Source organism: Natrix helvetica (genome assembly GCF_964273705.1).
Source record: "Natrix helvetica genome assembly, chromosome: 1".
NCBI classification, from domain to species: domain Eukaryota; kingdom Metazoa; phylum Chordata; class Lepidosauria; order Squamata; family Natricidae; genus Natrix; species Natrix helvetica.
The window spans coordinates 45,804,824-45,828,313 of NC_138548.1; the positions used below are offsets into that span (position 1 = coordinate 45,804,824).

At 38.3% G+C, this 23,490-nt stretch overlaps 1 protein-coding gene across 3 annotated transcripts in view; it reads left to right on the forward strand.

Annotated features, from left to right (window-relative positions):
* BTBD7 (BTB domain containing 7) overlaps positions 1-23,490 on the forward strand; it is an 86,755-nt gene that overhangs the window by 19,135 nt on the left and 44,130 nt on the right. For 2 of the 3 annotated variants that reach the window (XM_081939445.1, XM_081939446.1), the window contains exons 2-3: positions 1,082-1,269; positions 3,443-4,519. In XM_081939445.1, the coding sequence (XP_081795571.1) occupies positions 1,188-1,269; positions 3,443-4,519 (1,159 nt within the window). In that variant the 5' untranslated portion in view covers positions 1,082-1,187. Of the gene's footprint in view, positions 1-1,081; positions 1,270-3,442; positions 4,520-20,848; positions 20,925-23,490 lie in introns of those variants that run through there. The other variant, XM_081939447.1, reaches the window with a different exon arrangement.

Here is a 23,490-nt window from a genome sequence, read left to right on the forward strand (position 1 = left end):
ATTTTAAAGTAATCTTTTATTTTAAAGTATGTTAAAGTCTTTGGGTTTAACACCCTAACCCTTTGTTTTTATATATATATATATATATATAAACATACATACATACATACATACATACATACATACATACATACATACATACATACATACATATGTTTCATAGGGCTAGAACTCACAATTTCCTAGTTTCTGCCTGTGCCTTAACCACAAGACCAAACTGTCTCTCTTAAATCTTAGAATAGCTTTTATCCAGCTGCTTTGTAGAACTGAACAATAAAACCCTGTCCCCTTTTTGTTTTATTTCTGAGAAATATCAAATCTTCTTAAATTCAAAAGGAACATAACACAAACTTTAATTAGAATTTCTTGTAATAATAGCCAATTAACTATGACCGTGTAACAGCATTAGTGCTAAAATAAAGTTTTACTAGAATCTGTCCAATTTAATGACTTTAAATTAAGTTTTTTTTATAGTCAGGAAACATTTGGCATCTTGCACAAATCCATGTTTTATTGCTGATAAGAGATTGTTACCCGATATTTCCCATATATAGTATATGTAAATTATATTTAAGTGCCCCATACTCAAATTTGCACATTATATAATGAACTTTTAGCTGTATTACCCACTCAATCTTTGCTGAAAGCTTTTTGTTTTGTCTCTTATTTTTTGTGTTTGTTTTTCTACCTGCCTTTATAATGTGCTCATACATTTTTAAGATTATATATTGTAGCTACTGTATGTTATATTGCTGTCAAGGACTTCTGTCTACACTGTTTGTAGAGTATGCACATTTAAACTAGCACCTTTTTATATATTCATAAATTCTAGATATTAGGATTTTCTATCTCGTGAACTTTTATAGGAAAACTTTAGTTATTTTCCCAAATAGGTCTTGATGCAAATTAATTTTAAAAAATGATTAGATTATGCATTCACTTCGTTGTTATGGTAAAACGTGTTCACTTATAGCTGCATCAATAAGAAAACTCATTACAAATAGTATATGATTATCTAAATCATTATAGTATTCATGTAACCAATTGGAAAGAGTGTAATATTATTTTTACAATTTTTCAGAAATGGGGAACAAGCTCCTACTTGAACTATGTCTTAAGTTCTATCATGGGTTATGGAATTGTGCGCTGATGAGCCAAGAAGTGGAGTGCTCAAGTGACTAAAGAAGATGGGTGCTAATGCTTCAAATTATCCTCATTCATGTTCCCCAAGGGTAGGGGGAAATTCTCAGGCACAACAGACATTCATAGGTAGGTATTACTTTTCTCCATTTTAAAAATTTACATTGCATATCCAGGCCATATGTTGTCTGTAATGATTGGGTATCATGTCTAACTCAAAGGCAGTCTTGATTTAATGTATATTAAGCAGCAGTTCATGTGCTAAATCTATCATAATACTGTGAGTTCTGATCCCTTGCAAAGGATATTTATGAACAGATGAGAGGAGATGGATAATTCTACCTCATTTGGTTAAATGTGAAAGTGCCCAAACACATTTTTCCCTATATCAAGAAACAATGTTAAAAAGAATGCATACTTTTGAAATAGATAAGTCTTGAACTTCTCTAATGAGCAGCTTTCAAAATGTTATTGGCTCAGAAAACTAACATTAAAAGTGTTCAGAATTTCAGAGCTAATTCTCGCAAGGCTTTTTAAAATTTCTCTCCAGACAAACTGGAGCAGACGGAGTGATATTTAACCACTGGAATTTTTGCTTCTATGGGTTTGAATGTTGATTTCAAATTTAGAATGATGTTAGAATTCTATTTTTTCAGGCTATGCTAGCAGTAAAAGTTTGATATAAGTACATTTTTAATGTAATGTAATGTTGTGAAGTTAGCAGATCTAATGGCAAGATTGCTGGAGATAAATCTTAAGCATTAATTAACTCTAAGCCCTGTCAAGGTTCCATTGAAACTTCAATTATTTTAATACCTGTATTTTGTAATAATAATTCTGTGGCCCCTTTGTTCACTTTCTTTGGAATATTTTAAAATCTTCTGTCTTAATCATGTTATGATTTTGTGATCATGGTTTAAAATGTTTAACAAAATGGATATTTTGGAATATATAGGTTTATGGGCCTTGCTAAGGTATTGAAGCTAAACACCAAAAAGGATTAAAAAAGTAAAATATGTTTGTTTTAATGCTGTATGTTTATATACTCATTTATAGTAAAACCATATTTTAATATATTAATTATTTTTTCTACCTATCTGTTGAATTTAATTTACATTTTCAGTTGAATTGTAACTAACTAACTCGACTCCATGACTAGATTAGCAAAAAGATTTAACATTTATGTTGAGAAAGTGTGCCTGAGGTCGTATAACACTTAATCTCTATGGTAATTTATAGGTTTAGGAGAGAGGAAGTTTGTGCAAGAAACCTTAAAAAGAGCATAACTATGTCATAGCCTAATATATTAAAATTCTGTGCATGTTTGGCCAGGTCTGTAATGCATTTGCAAAATTACAAAGGAGTCAACAAGGAAAAGTCAAGGGAAAATCTTCAAACTGGATGGTTTTAATGTAAATCAGACATTGCTGTAGTTAGAATAAATACAGTTAAATATACATCAGACTAGATAAAAATAAGACTAAAAATTAATATTTAGTTTTGCCACAGGGGCAGAAATATTTCAAGATGTTAGATGCTCAGCCATAGATATTATATGCCAAACTTTCAAGAAGATCAAATAAAAAGAAAGAATAATCAAGATTTGGAAAATAATGAGGGACGTGGGCAGAATTCAATAATTGTGTAAGATACTTTTGATATGTTTTTCCTTGCAAATCTTACAAGATATGTTAGTGTATTAGCTTTCCCCAACTGGCAAACAAGATTAGTCCACAAAAATGGAAGAATGAAAGACATGGGATAGACAAAAATAGTAAAACCACAGGAATGCAACTAGAACATATTCCAGATGAAAGATAAATGATCCAGGCCATTTTTTATATCTGTAAAAACAGAAAAAATGTTTCTTTTTTTAAAAAAAGATGTTTTTTAAAAGTCATATTTTGACTTAAAATCAGTTCCTAGAATACTGCCATCACTATTTTGTTTAAGAGAGGTAGAAAGGAAAAGAAATAGGGTAAATAAATATTTTATTTCTCAAAATCTCCATGTATGGTAAATTTGAGCTAAATAAAAGTTTGGGTTCTTGACAGTTGAAAACTGCCAGTACTGATTCCTATGTGTTTGTTGGTTTGGATAGATATGGGTAGCTTTTCCCCTAATTTTCTGCATGCAAAATTTTGTGAAATTTTCTTTATAACTACATTTTGCTAGTTTATTGTAAACTATTCTAAACATTTTCAGATGTTCCATATAATAGTTTAAAACTCCAATCAATGCATTTCACTGTTTACACCCTGCTTCTAGGCTTCAGGCAGTTTTTTTCCCCTTCTTCTTTCAGGGACATCATCCTATTCCCATCAAGGTTATGGCTGTGAATCTAAACTTTATAGCCTTGAGCATGGCCACGAGAAACCTCAAGATAAGAAAAAGAAAAGTTCTGGCCTTGCTACCCTCAAAAAGAAGTTTATTAAGCGCCGAAAGTCTAACCGGTCTGCTGATCACGCCAAGCAGATGCGCGAGCTCCTCTCCGGCTGGGATGTCAGGGATGTCAATGCGTTGGTGGAAGAGTATGAAGGAACTTCAGCCTTGAAAGAGCTTTCTCTGCAAGCTAGTTTGGCAAGGCCAGAAGCCAGGACGCTGCAGAAGGACATGGCTGAACTGTACGAGTTTAAATACTGCACCGATGTCGATCTAATATTTCAAGAAACTTGCTTCCCTGTGCATCGTGCAATTTTGGCTGCAAGGTGCCCATTTTTTAAGACCCTCCTTTCTTCCTCACCAGAATATGGTGCAGAGATTATAATGGATATCAACACAGCTGGCATCGACCTGCCCATGTTTTCTGCTTTATTACACTACCTATACACAGGTGAATTTGGGATGGAAGATTCGAGGTTTCAGAACGTGGACATTCTCATGCAGCTTAGTGAGGAATTTGGAACACCAAATTCTCTCGATGTTGACATGCGAGGGCTGTTGGATTACATGTGCTATTATGACGTGGTTCTCAGTTTTTCATCCGACTCTGAACTTGTTGAACCTTATGGCGGAAGTCAGAGCTGCTTAGATGAGCTCAGAGCACACAAAGCTATTATTTCATCGCGCTCACCTTTCTTCCGGCATCTGTTACAGAGGAGGATACGAACCGGAGAAGAAATTACAGATCGAACACTAAGGACTCCAACACGGATTATATTAGATGAGTCTATCATACCAAAAAAATATGTGAGGGTAATTTTAAACTGTATGTATACAGATTTGGTGGACCTCTCTATTTTGCACAGCAGTCCATCAGTAGGGAGCCTAAGTGAGGTCCAGGCTCTTGTAGCAGGAAAAACTAGCATGACAAAGGCTGAAGAAGCTATGGAACTGTACCACATAGCACTTTTCCTGGAATTCAGTATGCTCGCACAAGGTAAAAAATTATTTTATTCCTTTAATGTTTAAATCTGGATGGATTTTAAAAATTTCTTCTTCATAGTTCCTGCCCTTCTTTTTTAGGCGAGGTTTCTAAAATTATCCTGCTCTGGAATTATTATTAGCTTCATGTAATTTTAGTCAATTAACTATACATTTTTCAGAATACATTACTGAACAGAGCTATATTTAATGAGGTTTATTTGTGCACGCACGTTTGTGTATATGTGTATGTGTGTCCAAGTTGCAGATGGCTATAAATTATTTCAGGAAAAAAACTTGTTTTTGATGTATATGTGAGCTATACTAGTCACCATATTAGAGATATTCTTCCTTTTGTAAGTTATGGTCGACATTATAAATGATGTACTATTTTACAAAGAGCTGACTCCTAACTTGATTGATGTCTTCAACCGAAGATAACTGTATTAGGAGTAGTTACTTTATATAGGTAAAAATAAAAGTTCCCCTCGCACATATGTACTAGTCGTCAAAGAGCCAGCGCTGTCTGGAGACGTCTCCATGGTCATGTGTCCAGCATGACTAAACGCCAAAGGCACACGGAATGCTGTTACCTTCCCACCAAAGGTGGTTCCTATTTTTCTACTTGCATTTTTACGTGCTTTTGAACTGCTAGGTTGGCAGAAGCTGGGACAAGTAATGGGAGCTCACTCCATTACGCGGTGCTAGGGATTCGAACTGTCGAACTGCCGACCTTTCTGATCGACAAGCTCAGCATCTTAGCCACTGAGCCACCATGTCCCAACCTTCCTTTATATGGCAATATCTATATAAAGTTGATGTTTACAGTCAGATTATTGCTTATTCTTGCAAACCAACTGACCGCAGCTTTCTAGAGTTTCAGAGGTCTTTCACAATTTTATTTAGGAGATGTGGAAATTAAATATTGAATGTTTGATATTTATTTATTACTTAAGTAGAGCCTCTCCCAAATAACCAAGCAAGTAGCAGTTCTATGAAGGTTCACTACCTAACAAAGTATTTTCTTGCTAATTAATGTATTTATTTTAAAAGAGATTTGCTAGAAATCTGCTTTAGTTTAAAAAAAAAGGCATATTCCTGCATGGCTTCAATTTTGAAAACCTCTTATTGCTTCGCACATGAACCTATATTTCAACATAGATAATATAAATCAAAAGTATTTAGATGTTTCTGCATGGATTGGTTACAAAAATCCCTTCCAGGTGCACAGGAAGGAGATTTATACAAGCTACAGCATTGCAAAATAGATGCCACAAGTAAATTTGCATTTCTAGTACATGTATCTGTGAGGAAGCCCATTTGAATATAATATGTCTTCTGAATAACGTTGTGAAAAATTGCAAGAATAATGTACAGGGAATTCCTGTCCCAATTGTGATTTTAAGTCAGTGCAGCCGTAAAGCGAGTTGTCATGCGCCGATTTTACAACCATTTTTACCAGAATGATTAAGTGCATTATATAGTTAAGGGAATCTTGACTTTGTTTGTTGAAAATCTGCTGAAAACTCACAAGTCACAATAATGTTACCGCAAAACGTTGCAGTTATCATAAAAATGTGAGCAGGATGCCAACCAACCAGCGGTGGGATTCACTTACTTTCCCTACTGGTTCGCAAATGTGAGCCTGCTTGCTTCGCTTGCACGTGCCACCTTCTGCGAATGCACACCGCCTTCTGTGCATGTGTACTGTCTTCTGTCCATGCGCAGAAGGTCGTGCATTACGTTGGGGTGGGTGGGTGGAGCTTCCCACAGTTGCCGCTAACGGTTCTCCTAAACCGGAGAAAACTGGCTAAATACCACCTCTGCACCCAACCCAAATTAGGATCAAATGACTGTTGGGGTAGTGCAACACTTGTAACTGCAAGGACTAGTCATCAGTCAATTTTTTGAGTCTGTTGCAACTTTTAACTACTGTTAAAATGAACCAGCATAAGGCAAGGACAACCTGCACTTTACAGAAGTGGAAATATGTGACATTCAGTATCAGTTATGTTTCTGTATGGACTTCTGGTCACTCTCCTATTTAGTTATTTGAATTTCACTCAGATAATTATCTGTAAATGTCCAATGCATGAACAGTTAATGCTTATCATATGCTCAGATTTGAGTATTAAGTTTCATAGTGGTTTTTGAAACTATTCTGTATCATGCATGCAGGAAAGGGAAGTGTAATGAAGGAAAATGAACAGAGTAATATGCTCAGTGATTTATTTTTTTCTACACTTGTAATAACATACAGTATATATTTAAAAACTCATTGGTATACCACCTCAAGATTTATGAGGGGTCTCATTAAAAGAAAAGCAAGTCAAATACTAGTTTATGTATTTACTTCTATGTCATTTCTTCGATCTGTTCTAGTTTGAGCCTCTGACATGGTAACTATGGGCTAAATGGGAAGACCTGATGAAGGCCACAAGAAGGAAGTGATTTGTACTAGGAGGCCAGTAAACCTGTCACCCATTCCAGTCTAAATACAATACAATACAATAGCAGAGTTGGAAGGGACCTTGGAAGTCTTCTAGTCCAACCCCCTGCCTAGGCAGGAAACCATACATCGTTTCAGACAAATGGCTATCCAGCATCTTCTTAAAGACTTCCAGTCTTGGGGCATTCACAACTTCTGGAGGCAAGCTGTTCCACTGGTTAATTGTTCTAACTGCCAGAAAATTTCTCCTCAGTTCTAAGTTGCTTCTCTCCTTGATTTCCACCCATTGCTTCTTGTTCTACCCTCAGATGCCTTGGAAAATAGTTTGACTCCCTCTTCTTTCTGACAACCCCTGAGATATTGGAACACTGCTATCATGTCTCCCCTAGTCCTTCTTTTCATTAAACTAGACATACCCAATTCTTGCAACCGTTCTTCATATGTTTTAGGATCCAGTTCCCTCATCATCTTTGTTGCTCTTCTTTGGACTCTTTCTAGAGTCTCCACATCTTTTCTACATCGTGGCGATCAAAACTGAATGCAGTATTCCAAGTGTGGCCTTACCAAGGCATTATAAAGTGGTATTAACACTTCACGTGATCTTGATTCAATCCCTCTGTTTATGTAGCCTAGAACTGTGTTGGCTTTTTTGGCAACTGCTGCACACTGCTGGCTCATATTTAAATGGTTGTCCACTAGGACTCCAAGATCCCTCTCACAGTTACTACTATTGAGCAAGGTACCACCTATACTGTACCTGTGCATTTTTCCTGTAGAGTCGAGGGAAGGGTTACACATAGGTATAATCACAGCCTGATTGGTCCATAGACTGAGGGAATTTCTTAAATATTCCACCATTCCTTATTGGCTTCCAGTTTCCTCTCAGTCTTTTGGTCCAAGCCCTGCTTTGGCTCCTAGGTAGGAAATATTTAAAATTCATAAAAAATTCATTGGATATTAATTTGACTAATTGGTTATTGTAAAACGTTCAAAATTCTAAATTAACTGCGCTGCTGCTCCTAGAGACAGTCGTTTCTGTCTCGCGCGAGGTAAGAGAGCCAGTTGGGCAATTCCTTCCTACCTCGTGGGGCGAGGAGCCCTGACTGATTCCCGGGCCAATGGGGGTGTCGGGCTCCACAAAAAAGCCATAAAAGAGCAAGCAGAGAGTTGCGATCCAGGCACAACTCGGCTGAGGATGCCTCGTTAAGAAAAAGGCATGCAATGACTTTAAAGTGACCAGAGACTTTTTGGCGCCGGCAGCTGGTCGGAAGGACCCTAGCAAGCTGCGGACTTCAAAGAACAATTCGGTGGCTTTCCGATGCTCCAAAAGCTCTTAAAGCCCCAGCCTAACGTTTTAAAGTTACAGCTGGTGGGCTCCAGCCATGGTTATCGGAATCAAGGCGCAATCATAATCCTTCTCAGCGGCGCAATCGGAGCATTCAGTGGCCATTTTATCTGCCACATGGAGGCAGCCATTTTCCGACGCCTCGTGGTCTACCGCTTCAGAACGGATCGCGGCAATCAGCGGTTGAAGATCGCTCCCTGGGTCCGATCCATCCCTGGGTCAAGCATCTGTTGAATCGCAACTGGCCAAGTTCCCTGCAGGGCACATGAGTAATTGCCATGGCTGCAGCCAGGCCTGATCTTCCATAGGCCTCCTCTGAGACACAAAGCCACAATAGAGAAGGGAAATATGATAGACCCAGAACCAGGGCCACAGCTGCCAAGCCTTCAGCTGAACAACGGCCCTCCAGAGCCACGACTAGAGATGAATTGAGAAGACAAAGGGCTTTGGAGAAGACCATTGCTAGGGCAGAGAAACAGGCCCAGGGCACCAGGCCACCTTCTCCCAGTAGATCCAGGTCTTCCATCAGGCCAGCCCCTCTCCAATCTGGCTCTCCCCCCAGGGAATTTAGCTATAAACGTAGCCAGGGGGAGGTCTGGTAGGTCCTGTGGTCTGCCTGTGTTTTGCAGGTGTCATCCTTCGACTTCGAGGAAACTGGGAGCCAATAGGGAATGGTGGAATATTTAAGAAATTCCCTCAGTCTAAGGACCAATCAGGCTGTGACTATACCCTGTGTAACTCCTCCCTCTCCTCTACAGAAAAGACACGTTCAGATATGGACCAACGTTCTTTTCGTTTTTCTTGCCTAAATGTAGAAGCTTACTCTTTTCAACATTGAATTTCATTTTATTAGATAGTGCCCATAAATAAAGTTAAAGAAATAATATTTCAGGACCAGTTGAAAAAATGAGGTTGATGAATTTGCTTTTAAAATCAGTAGACAGTCCACATTGGACCTTTCTGTATTTATGAGAGTTTTTCCTTGGGGATACAGTCATGTCTTTTTTACGACTTTTGATAGCCTAAGAAGCATCCTTTAAACAACCTGATCCTCTTCATTTCCATATAGAGGCTTTCTGCTTTCCTAAAGGACAATGTATTTTTGTAAAAAGAAAAGAAAAAGCCCAGATTATGTAAAAATATAATTTGACATAATTTATTTGACATATTGAGGACATATTTGAGAAACTTAAGATCATTAAGAAGCTTATAAAACAGGCATTGGATTATTATAATTGAAAATGCAGAAAGAATAATGCATGCATATTTGTAAACTGGCCTTTTCAGCCAAGAAGTCCAGCATCTTAATCATTGAGCCACAGCACTGCGCTATAATAGTCAAAACCCTTAATTTATTGTTGTTTACATTTCTTCAAACGAAGATTTTTATTGGTTTTACAAAGAATTTCAGGAAAGGGGATAATGGATAAGGTTACAAATTTTGACAGCTACATTATGCAGGAAATGGCACTCCTCCCAATTCTCATAACTTTCACTTATTAATACATTAAGTAGTTACTACTTAGCAATATTTTGACAGCATATTTTAGCCTTTTATCTTCAAGTAATTTCAATCTATTTTATATCAAACAGAAAAAGTTCTCTGTATTGGCAATTGCATTGTTTTTCTAATTCACTTTTGTGATCTAAGTTTTCTCGGTGTTGCCTCTTCTCCCCCCACCAGCAAGGCTCCGGCACCTCCCGTGTCCTGTGTGTCCCATGTGGTATCATCAGTTTTATCTAGGAGGACTTTGTTTTTTTCCATGAAGGCCTCAGCCTCTATAGTTGTATTAATTCTAACTCTAGTGTCCTCCCAGAATATCAGCATACCTTCTGGCAGAAGCCATCTAAACCAAACCCCTTTCTGGTATAATTTCTTCGCTAAGAGCGAATATTTTTTTCTTTTATCTCTAACTTTCTTTGGGATTTGTTTCAAGATGACTATCTCTCTATCCTTGTATTTTAACACTTGCCCCCTTTGTACACTCAGAATCTCATCTCTTGTAGTCTTTCTAAGAAATTTAATGTGGACCTCCCTTGGAATATTGTGTGTTCTAGCGTAAGCTGAGTTAACTCTATAGACCAGGTCAATATCCCATCCCAGCTGTTGTCTGTCTTTTTTAATATATTCAGCCAATAATTTTGTCATAATTTCCCTCAAATCATCATCATCAGCCTCAATTACATTTTGAAATCTAAGGAAAAAAGACATCCTTTCAAACTCCATTTTTATCTGATGGTTCTCAAGTTCTTGATTTCCTCTCTGGACCCCCCTCACCTCCCCCCTCATCTCAGCCGTCCCCTCCTCCAAAACTTCCAGTCTTTGCGTATTTTGAGCCGTTCGGTTCTGATTTTCTCTGAGCTGTTCGTTCATTTCTTTTAGTTGATTCTTCAGTTCCTCCTGCCCCTTTAAAATCTTTTGGAGCATCTGTTGGGTTAGGTCCTCCTCCGGGGGCTTGGGCTGCAACAGAGATGTTAGTGTCTGTTGCCCGCTGGGGCTGGACGTTGAGGATGTTGGGGCAGAACCAGCAAAGCCTGGTTTCCCAGGTGGTGGTCTTTTTGGTGCCATTTTGGTAAAAAGAGCTCAGAAATGTCTGTGTCAATACAATGAGAAGGCGATTGTAAAAGTGGATAGCCAAGAGAGATCACGAGGCAGGCAGTCCAGACAAATAAAGACCTTTTCTAAAGTTCAAATCCAGGCAATAAAATCCATTGTTCCAAGTCCAGAGTATAGTGTATCAAGATATATCTCTGAGTGTCACGGAGACAAAGACAAAATGCCAGCAGTTTCTGTGGGTGGAGTCAAATTTCAGAGTACATGAAGACAACGGAAGTGTGCCATCTTGCCTTGCCAGCACTGGGATCAGAAGGCAACAAACCAAAAGTTTTCAAAGTTTTCAAAAAAGTCAGATCATCACCTCATTTTCACAATTGCAGTAGAGTATTCATCTGCTGCTTGCTATGAGTGTGATTTCATTCCGGGGGGGGGGAAATCCCCCTCCCTCCAGTCACACTTCCCAGGAACAGATTGAATGTTTTAAAAAGCTGGCAATCCTTTTTTTTTTAACAGTCAAAAAAGGGAACGGGGGGGGGGGATTTCCACCTCACCACATTGCAGCTGCAGCCTTCCAATCGTCAATTTCGCCCAGGTGTCTAGACGCGAAAGCGTGAGGAGTCCCCGCGCCTCCCCTTTCGCCTCCTGGTGCCTAGGGCAATGCAGGGAGCCACCGCTGACGCAGAGGACCCCCAGCTAGCCGCCCTCTCGGCAGGGGCCCCTACGAGGCTCCCTGTGCCCCCCCAATCAGGGGGAGCCCACCAAGAGCGCGCGAGGCGAGCGAAGCACACCCGTCGCGTTCTACAGCCAGAACCGGAAGTCCTGTTGTTTACATTTCTAATACAACCCCAAAAGTCTCTTGTAGCTGAGCTTTCACAATAAAACATAAACAAAACTGGAAAAACGAAAATATACTTATAGATGAAAATGTAATAAAGAAAATACTAGACTGCGCCAAAACGGACAGGTTAACAATGAAAATTAAGGATAAAGAGGACCAGAGTATTATTCAACAAGGGACTTATTTTAGAAATGGTTAGAAAACAGAAGAGGAAGTTACTAAATTTATAATTAAAGATGATTAACAAAATAGAGGTGTGTGTGTGTGTGTGTGTGTGTATGCATAACATTGTAAGCAATATTATCATTGGATTATATTTGATTGCAGATTAAATTGTATAGAGCGACTAGAAGTGAAGATTATTTTGTATATATTATGAGAATAATAGTGATAATTATGATATATAATATTAGGTATATTATGAAAGTTCCCATCAGAGGTTAAAAGAAATAAGAGAGCTTTTAAAAACAAATGGAATACAAAACCCTTGTAATAAAAATCCAGTGTAAATGTAAATCAAATCAGACTGCTTTCAGTACCCAGGGAAGAGTCTGTTCACCATCGACTTTCATATGGTGAAAATGAAAGTGATTCACAACCCCAAAATAAAGTAGTAAAAAATATGCAAAAAAAAAATAACATTAAAATCCAGCAAAGGATTAGAATAAATCAACATTCAGCCAGTCAATTAACAATTGAAGATAAAAGTCAAAAAGATCAATACAACTTTAAAATGTTCAGCCAAAATAGAGGCCAGGTCCTAAAAAAAAAAACACAGCCAAAAGGAAAAGATGGAAACCCAATCCTCCATCTGCTCCTACCAAGAATTGCAATTCAATTGAGATTCCTCTTCCCAGGTGAAAGGATCATCTGAGATGGTCATTTAAGGGTCATTAAGGGTCATTCCTAATTGTTCCCATTTAAATCGGGAGCACGCCACCAAAGAACCAACTTTAGTGGAAAAATCAGCTGTTTGTCAGGAGGAAAAAAAACACCTGGCCACTCAGCATGCCATTTTCAGACGATTCCATGAGCACAAAAATTATGTATGCTACCTAGCTTCCCTGCTTTGTGAGCTTATTCTAGCAGCTTCTCTACTTTCTGAGCTATTCCTTGCTTCTCACTGAAACTAATCCTGCCTACTTTTCCTCCAAGGTATGTATGCATTTGATTAAATTATGTATGCACTGGCCACAGGCCACACTGGGGGGAAAATCATTAAAAATTAATTTTAATTGAATTTATTAAAAGTAATGGCCTAAAAAAGGTATTCCATTTGTAAACTAGATTGATTTTCCCCCTCTGTTGAAACACACACAGACAAAATTTTATTTATTTATAATTCACATTTCTCAACTGCCTATCTCCCTCAACGAGGGAGTCTGGATAGTGTACAATAAAACATTGAAATATAAAACAATCTAAAAATTAAAATGTTAAATTTTGAGTTAAAAATTTTAAAATATTATAATTTTTTAAGAAGGTAAGAATAATTAACCTTGTTAAAAATTGGTTGACAAAGGCAAAGGGAGGCTCTTGTGGCTTTAAACCAACCCCATGACTGCTCTTCCTTTGGGTTTTCCACACAAGGGCACAGAACGGGGTGGGCTGCTACGGGTTCGCCCAGGTTCGCGAGAACCTGTAGCTAATGTTACAGCCAATTCAGAGAACCTCCAAATCCCAACCCTGGCTGGCCCCATCCTCCCCTCCCACCCCATCCCTCCCAAGAGTCTCCACACAGCCTGAAGGGCCTCCGGAGCCCGGGGCAGAATGTTTTCACTCTTCCAGAGGCTCAAGGAAAGCCTCTAGAGCCTGGGGAAGATGAAAACGCCCCCCCCCCTCGCTGTGGTGCAGGAGGCCAAGTAGGCCATGCCCACCTAGCAACTGGGTAGAGAACCCGTTGCTGAAATTTTTGAAGCCCACAGCCCCCAAGAGCACTCTACAAGCCTCTCAAAGCGCTGCATGCCTCCCCCCCCCTTTTTTTGCATGCAGAAAGTTTGGGAGTGCAAAAGCTTTTTTTTTTATTTGCCTCTTCAAAATCATAGTGCATCTTATACTCCAGTGCGTCTTTTAGTCCAAAAATACAGTATTTACAATTTTAGTCTATCTAGTCTGCATGCTATCCTTATTCTTTCTCATTTCCATTCAGGTAAGTGACTATGGAACTATTTGGTGCCCCTTGATCCAAGATGACCCACGGGTACCTGAAGAATCTGATTTTTCAGCGTTATTATTTGTGTCTGAAGGCTTCTGCATCCATTCCATAGCCCTTTGAAATCATGACAATATTGTAGTGCTTTTATTTCTACTCCCTTTAAGTTGGACTTCTGGTGGTTCTGTTTTCGTTGTCCATTGTTTCTGCCTTTACCTGCCCAGAGTTTTCTTGTTTTAATTTGTGACTTAAACCTTACTGCTAACAGATTGAAGATGGCCCAGAAACTGAGTTGGCAAGATTGTAGAGGTACAGATGGTGCCTCTGAAAGGTGGCATATAGCCCTCGGGAATTGAAATATTGTTGATTGGTTGCCTTCCAAGCGTATTCATGGTGCTTACCTTGATTTACAAAGACATATCCGCTCTGGGCCCAACTCGCCTGCCCTGCATTATTAGAACTTCAAAGGGACAACTTTTATAATCCTGCCACAAATGTATACTAACAAGGAGAATTCTGCTTTATCTTTCATAGAGCTACTACAAAGGAATACACTGCTCTTGGAGATGAGGCTTTCCCCCTTGTTCGTTACAGTTTAGAAGAGATTCAAAATATTAAATTTTTATCAGTGTTCTTGAGTGTCCTGCATTCAGTTGTAGTGATTATTCAATTTTTGGGAATGAATAGCGTATGTATATTTGTAAAATATAAACCAGGGAGAAATTTTATTTGCTATCGTCCTCAACAGTGTTAGGTTACTTCAAGAAAATAGACATCAAATATTATGTGGCGACCATCTCTTCTGGGGTGGAGAGGGGGGGGGGAGATTATGCTGAATTAAGTATCACATTAATGTTTGCATTGTTAGATCTTGCAGGCCATTGTCCTGCCCTGTTAGTGGAGTTCTTAAAGGTTCAGTATGAATGATTGTTCTGCTTCAGGTATTCATTTCATATGCCTTTGTACTGAGCAAATGTTTTCTTAGGAGGATGCCCAAGGTTAATACATAATAAAAAAAAGCAATCTGTAACCAAAATAGTTTATGAAAAGTTATAAATAATGAAATATTTTTTAAATGCAATTATAGATCTAAAAAGACTAAAATAATCCCTCATAATGAAAAAAAAAAGTTTTATTCATTTGCTTCTTCCTAGCAATTGGAATTGGGTTACTGAAAAAGTGAGAATTAATTAAAAGTTGTGAATATCTTGGAAGCAAAACTGGAATTTAGTGGAAAATCACAAGTGCTAATTTAAGAATTACTTCCTTGGCAATTGAAAGATAATGAATGAGCTAGACACTTGTCCCTTTCTGATTGTTAGGCTATGATTCAAAATATGATAGCCTTCTGAACTTTTTTGCATCTGGTTTATTTGTACTTCTTGATGTAGAGGAGACAAATTCCACTGAAGGAAAATGTTATCTGATCATATGTGTTGAACGTAGACTGAGTCAGGTCTAGACAAATCATACATAAGTTTACTTTGGCTTTGGTTTAATATGTTATACAAACCGAGTTCCAAAAAAAAGAGAAGAAAATGTGTGGTTTTAGTATTTTTTAGATATTGGATTTTATAAATGAAGACTTTAAATTTAAGTTTATATTACTGTTATACCATTATATACCAGTAGTAACTGAAGTTTTAACAGCATCTGTTCAGATTGGCATACTTTACGTGTGTTTTGCTATTCAATTTAAACATAATTTGGGACAGTGGTAGACAAAATAACTTTAAAGCTCTCCTGTCTAGAGGTACTCTTTGGAAAATACCTTATTTTATAACCTACAAATAACCTTCCTAAATGTTTCTATGAGATGCAACCACGAACACTGAGTCTTTCTAACTTTAGGAAGAAAACCGCATAAGCTTGCAAGCATAAACTTCTGTGTTTCATTTAAGATTGGAAATCACCTAAAAGAAAATGCAACACATTTTTTAAAAAGGGAAAGATTTGTGGTTTAAATATTTTGTTGACTTCTTCTCTAGAGAGATAAAATTGGAACTGCTATGGAAACCATGGTAGCAAACAAACTTAAAAGACTTGAAATTTGACCTTGGTCTTTGGTGTTCAAATAAATACATAAACAATGCTGAAAGCTTGTTGTGTTTCTTTAGCTCTGTTTTTCATCATCTTTGTTGCTTATCCTAGATGTATCCTCAGACTCTCTTTGGCTCTTCTTTTCCATTCCATCAAGCAGACACCAGAACAGTTTTTGGAAGGCTGTATTTTTGCCATTAAACATGTCTGCCATCTGTTAGGAAAAAAGGATGTCTCCTCCTAGACTACTCACTTTATCAGTTAGATTCCTACCTAAGAATCTGTTAAAAGTGGTGCCATTTGGGCAATTGATTTTGTAGTTCAGTGATGTGTTATATTTCTAGATTATTGTAAGGATTTAATCTTTTTTCTTAAGGAAAGGTTTTGAAGGTTTTGATCAGAAAGGACAGCAGTTCGGCAGTTTGAATCTCTAGCGCCACGTAACGGAATGAGCTCCCGGTACTTTCCCAGCTTCTGCCAACCTAGCAGTTCAAAAGCATGTAAAAATACAAGTAGAAAAATAGGGATCACCTTTCGTGGAAAGGTAACAGCGTTCCATGTGCCTTCGGTGTTTAGTCATACCAGCCACATGACTACGGAGACTTCTTCTTCTTCGGACAGCGGTAGCTCTTTGGCTTTGAAGTGGAGATGCGCACCGTCCCCTAGAGTCGGGAACAACTAGCACATCTGTGCGAGGAGAACCTTTACAATACAATACAATACAATAGCAGAGTTAGAAGGGACCTTGGAGGTCTTCTAGTCCAACCCCCTGCCTAGGCAGGAAACCCTACACTGTTTCAGACAAATGGCTATCCAACATCTTCTTAAAGACTTCCAGTCTTGGGGCATTCACAACTTCTGAAGGCAAGCTGTTCCACTGATTAATTGTTCAAACTGTCAGGAAATTTCTCCTTAGTTCTAGGTTGCTTCTTGATTAGTTTCCACCCATTGCTTCTTGTTCTACCATCAGGTGCCCTGGAGACTAGTTTGACTCCCTCTTTGTGGCAACCCCTGAGATATTGGAACACTGCTATCATGTCTCCCCTAGTCCTTCTTTTCATTAAACTAGACCTACCCAGTTCCTGTAACCGTTCTTCATATGTTTTAGTCTCCAGTCCCCTAATCATCTTTGTTGCTCTTCTCTGCACTCTTCTAGAGTCTCCACATCTTTTCTACCTTGTGGCGACCAAAACTGAATGCATTATTCCAAGTGTGACCTTACCAAGGCATTATAAAGTGGTATTAATCTTGATCTTGATTCAATCCCTCTGTTTATATAGTCTAGAACTGTGTTGGCTTTTTTGGCAGCTGCTGCACACTGCTGGCTCATATTTAAATGGTTGTCCACAGGACTCCAAGATCCCCCTCACAGTTACTATTGAGCAAGGTACCACCTATAATGTACCTGTGCATTTCGTTTTTCTTGCCTAAATTTAGAACCTTACTCTTTTCACCATTGAATTTCATTTTATTAGATAATGCCCAATGTTCAAGTTTGTCAAGATCCTTCTGTATCTTAAGCCTGTTTTCTGGAGTGTTGGCTATTCCTGCCAGCTTGGTGTCATCTGCAAATTATCTTATCCTTAAACACTCCAGAAATAAAGGAAAAAGAGAAGAGACTAATCCAGCATCCTGAAGAGGATTTCTGAAGAGTAGGTCCCATTACTAAGAAACAATATCTCCGAATTTCAGCTCACCTCATTTCATGAAAGCAATGGTGCCAGATGGGCAGGTTGATGCCATTTGAATGTAAAGTCAAGTCATTTGAAAGTCTATAGTTACAACCATCATTTTGAATTACAACCAAAAACATATTGATAGCCAAAATGGCACAATATCAAAGTAATATGATAATATGCATCACCAAGTAGGCCATTACATTTTGTACCAGGTGGACTTTCCTAATGGTCTTCAGAGGCAGCTCTGTGTGGAGATAACAGCAGTAGTCCAGTGAAGAGGTGATGAGGGCATGAGTTCCTGTTTGCAAGATCCTTCTATTTCATGTTGGGCCAAAAATAGCACTACTTCATATCACTTTCTTTAACTAGCAGTTGGTGCTTACGGCACATTAAATTTAATTCTGGAGATATCAGATAGATGATAGATAGATAGATGATAGATAGATAGATAGATAGATAGATAGATAGATAGATAGATAGATAGATAGATAGATAGATGATAGATAGATGATAGATAGATAGATAGATAGATAGATAGATAGATAGATAGATGATAGATAGATGATGATAGATAGATAGATAGATAGATAGATAGATAGATAGATAGATAGATAGATAGATAGATAGATAGATGTTAGAACTAGTATGCAATGTCAAGCCTTTTTTATTAATTTGGCCTTAAAAAATTTTAAATTGATGAATATAACCACATCTGGAGGCAGTGAATTCTGAATAAGAATTTTCAAAGTAACCTTAGATTAGTACAATACTGCAAAAAAGGTGATCTTTTATCAATTTAGTACTTTTAGTTCAAGTATATGTTTAACGTTGTCTATTTATTGTTTCCCTAATAGCAATAAAGGATCACATATTTTGTTGTGTGTAATGTTTTATTCAGATGGTATACCTCTGGCATTTCAAGAAGCTGCCAATCATAGTTTCCCAGATGACCTTAAAGTCAAGAGAACCCGTGAAGCATGTTCAAGTAATGCTAAGGGAAACAGCAATATTGAAAATAATTTAGTTTATAATTTAACTTAGAGTAGCATTTTAGTTGAAGATCTTTGCTCAGAATATCATCTCAGTTCTAATTTTGCAGGTGTTCTGAATATTTATGTAGTCGTCAGATGGCTTCTTTTATAAAAACAAGCAGTTCTAAATCAGTGGTTTTAGTACATCAGTCATGCTTCTTAGACTAACAATCTTGGAAATTTGAAATTAGTCTACAAATAGTAACAATTGAGATTATTGTAAATACGCATTTATTCCATTCTTATTTTTTTCACTTGTTAGATATTTGTTTAAAAATACAGATCAACATGATGGGAATGGCAGGATTTTGGTTTTAGTTCTATAAAACAACCAAATAAATAAATAAAATACAAAGTTCACTGATTTGCTAAAGAAGAAGGAATGTTTTAACTGGAATAGTCAATCCAATATGAAACTGCTTATGCGAATAAACAGTTGATTTCATACAAAGCTAATTCCAGGGTACTGCATTCAGAAGAAGAGGAAGGTTATTCTGTAAAAGTAATGACAATTGGGGGAAAACATGGTGTGAAACTGTGGACTTGACCCATTGAGAACTCTGAACATATCAGGGGGTCACATGTTTTTGTTTTGTGGCAGTTGCGTGATGGTCTGAGAGTAGAGGATATTACCATCAACTTCCGGCATAGTCAGATCGTTTGCTGCTTTTCATGTTGCTGGTGCTGTCTCCCCTCTTAAAGAATAGCACCCACTTGATTGGTCTACTTCAGATACTAATGGACCCTGAAGTTCCAGAAGTAGCTTGGTTGTTTTTTTTTCTCCTGAGAATCTGATAGGGATTCAGTTGAGTCACTTGGTGCTGTCTGGAATGGGTGTTGTCAAAGGCCCTGGATCACATTGCTTCTGTGCAATCTCATTCTGCATTAATCCTGTGGTCACACAATCGGCATTTGCAACCTTCGCTACCAACGGTCACTGAAGGAGACAGCAGGAAGTAGCAATCACGTGATTGTTGGATGCTGCAACCATGCGGGATTTGCCTAACAATGGCAACTGGGATTACCACTCTAGGTCGGCATGGTCATGTAACACATACCTTACAAGCAGTGACGTGCAGTGAGGTTTATGGCTGGTGAGGCTGCTAACGTCATCAGGAAGGCGGGGAATGGGACCACGTGTGCAGGAGACTGAGGCTGGAATTCCTGGCCCAAATTATCATTGGTTAGTGAGGACTTCCTGTATATTTTTGAAAAGCATAGATGCAAGTGTTAAAGAAGACGTTCTAATTCACACTACATCCTTTGGAAGCTCTTGCTTTCTTCCTGTGTCAGAATTTTTATCAATGTATTTCTCGATACCGAAGATAGGAGGTAAATTATATATAGGCACCATTTGCTTCTGCTTATCATCCTTGTTGAACCTGTGGAAGTTCAGTGGAAGTAAATTTTCTCATAAGGCCTGTACCTGCCTGTGGAGATACTGGTCATGCTTGAGAATACAAGGTAAAATTCTCTCAGATTATTTTTTAATGAATTTAACTACCTGACTGGCAAATTATTTTTGGAAACACTGTCATGGTATCTTTTCTTGCCAGTAATATACCTGACCAGTCAGGATTTTGCACATAGCAAAAATCAGTAGAGTAGTATTATATACACAAGAGAACAGTGTAGCAAATCAAAGGCAGATCTGCCTATATCAATTGACTTTCTAATCAAAACCTATCATAATATTAAATTTTCTTCATAATATGTTTCTTTGTAATTGTTTTATATCTGTATGGTATGATTACGGCTTGCTGTGTAGAGATACTGTTTTAATTTCACAATTTAAGGCTGTTCGTGTTTAAAAGCAAAACATCTATAACTTTGCTTTCTATCTATCTGGGATGATTGTTCTCAGTTTATGTCTATTCGTGCATTTTGTTTTTCCTTTGTCATTTCTTGGTATCATGGCTCAGGAATCTGTTTGGATTTGCTAAGAATCTCTGAACCAGAGGCATTTCCTTATTTGTATTTACATGTGCAAGTTCAATTATGTGAATGAATGGCAGGATACCGGGTAACTCAGCTTTTCTTCCATTTTCAGTGAAGTTTTCTGCAGATGTTGAGTAATGCAAGAAATTGGATAAGAAATTGTTCTAAACTGTGCAATCTTAAGGATGTTCATCCCAAAGGTGTTTTTTTCAAGAGGCAACTGGACTTTCTGAAGACTTTTCACTTCTCGTCCAAGAAGCTGAAGAAGTTTCTTGAATGAAAAGAAAAACCAGAAAGTTGTTACCTCTTTTTTAAAAAAGCACCTTTGAGACAACCATGAACTGGATGACTGAGAATGTCCAAAGACTTAAGGATGTTTAGACAAAGTACCGGTAAGTCCTCTTAATTTCAATCAGTTATACAGTATGCATTTAGCATTATATCCTTAAGTATTCCCTTGAGAAGTTCATTTCAATGTTTTGTTCTTATACATAGCATAAGAACTTCAAAACAAGATGGGTGGCAAATTAATTTACACACACACACACACACACACACACCACCCTTCAGCGTTATTCAGTATATTTCACCAATACCCTATCACTGTGATGGCGAACCTATGGCGAGTGTGCCACAGGTGGTATGTGGAGCCATTTCTGAGGGCATGCAAGGTGTTGCCTTGTCAGTTCCAGCGCGCATGCTCGCACTGGCCAGCTGATTTTCGGCCTTGATTTTCAATGGTTTTTTTCTATGGTATTCACATGGAAACAAGGATTATACAGTTTCTCATTCGTCGTCTTCCTCCTCCTCTTCTTCTTCATCTTCCTCATCTTCTTCGGAGGCTTTACTGAAACCTTCAGAGGGTGAAAAACAGCCCAACGCGTAAACCGGAAGTTCTGGAATGGACTTCCAGTTTGCGCGCTTGGTTGTTTTTCACCCTCCGGAGGCTTCACGGAAGTCTCCTGAAGCCTCCGGAGGGAGAAAAATAGCCCGATGGGCAACCCGGATGTCCGTTCCCAAACTTCTGGTATGTGTGTTGGGCCATTTTTCGCCCTCCTCGGGCTCCTAGAAAGCCTCTGGAGCCTGGGGAGGCTGAAAAATGGACCTACTAGGCCCAAAGGAAGTCAGAAAATGAGCCATTTCCAACCTCTTGGGGCCTCCCGGGTGGGGCAGGGAAGGCCACTTTTGCCCTCCCTAGCCTCCAAAAAAGCTGCCCGCACTTGTGTGGGCAGCGCGGGGGGGTGTCTCACATGTATGCGCAGGGGGCACGGCGCTGGGGGAGCATTAAATTATAGCGCGCACGCGTGCTTTTGGCACCCAAGGCGAAAAAAGTTCGCCATCACTGCCCTGTCACAAGCAAATGATTCTTAATACTTAACATTATATAAAGAAAAATAATTGAAAATCTCAATGGTAAATATAAAAACTAGGTAACAGTAAAATAACAACTCAAATATTAAATATTATAAAAGCAAAAGAGATAGCTCAATCTGATTATTTTTTTAAAATTTTATTTCATTTACTGTATGCTGCCCATCTCACTAACAAACAGGCTTTGCACACTCTTCACAACAGTTCTGTTTTCAGCATCTTTTTTTCACTCAGTCAAGGAAGGACTGGCTTGACCTTGGGACTATTTTGGAGTACTGGTTCTGCTCCCAAGAAGCAGACACTTCTGTCCTCAACTCCTGTTGACTTCTGAAAGCAAACTTTAGTAAAATATTCTTCATTGTGACATAATAGGTTGACTCTGGTCAGACAATGGCCCTGTAGATACTATTTAGGTACTCAAGTCAGTTATGACCATAGCTTGATCTGTAAAGGGATGTATTTGCATTATGCTGTATTGTTGACCCTTTATTCGAACATGGCTTGCTACTTATTGGCAGAGTCCTGTATGTGTTGTACATTCACACTTGTGCAAAATAGTGCAGCAGAGCAAGGATTTATGTACATGAATTATTGGGTCAGACAGCGGGTCCAAATAATTATGGTAAAGATTGTCACAGTTACTAGATCCTTCTTTGGAAGAAATCCTAAAAATACTGTGTGTCATGAGATTATTATGTTCCAGAATAGCAGCAATAGTATATAAATTATAGTTTTAAGTGCCAGTTTTCTGACTCCTCACCACAACTTAGTAATTCTGTTCATATTTTCCATTCTATTGAGGGATGCAGATAAAAATATTTTTAACACATTTAAGTTAATTTAACTTGTATCTGGAACATTTCTTTCAACATTATTTCATTCTTAAAACCAAAATTTGAATTATCTTGTCATATTCGATCCGAAGAACGCCTGGAACATCTGATCAAGGAAATCAAAGAAGAAAGTGAGAATTTTGGGCTCTTTCTGAACATCAAAAACACCAAGCTCATGACCATTGCAAGGAATGGGAACATCAGAACAGAACTTGGTAGTGAAGAAATAAAGGGGGGGGGGGTGGATCACTTTCCTAGGATCGCTCCAAGCGGTGAATGCATCCGAGAAATAAAACACTGGATTGCACTGAGTTGCACAGCAATGATGAACCTGAGCAGACTATGGAAGAGCAAGAACATCAGCCTGGCAATCCAATGTAGGTTAGTCTGCTCCATTGTGTTCTCCATTGCTGTCTATGATTGTGAAAGTTGGACAGACAAGACAGGAAGAAAATCAACTTGTTTGAGCTGTGGTGCTGGAGAAAGTTCCTGCATCTTTCTTGGACCGCAAAGGTGACTTAACAAGCACATGCTGGAGAGCATGACAACAGACATGACACTGGAAGGCAAAATCACAAAACTGTGTCCCACTTATTTTGGCCATGTCATGCGAGAGAATTCACTGGAGAAAGCAATTATGTTTGGAAGAGTTAGTGGTAAAAGGAAACCAGGCCACCAAAGGACATAGTGACTGGACACCATCCAAGCTGATATCAGTCAGAGTATAGAAAAATTCAAAGAAGTAGTGCAAGTT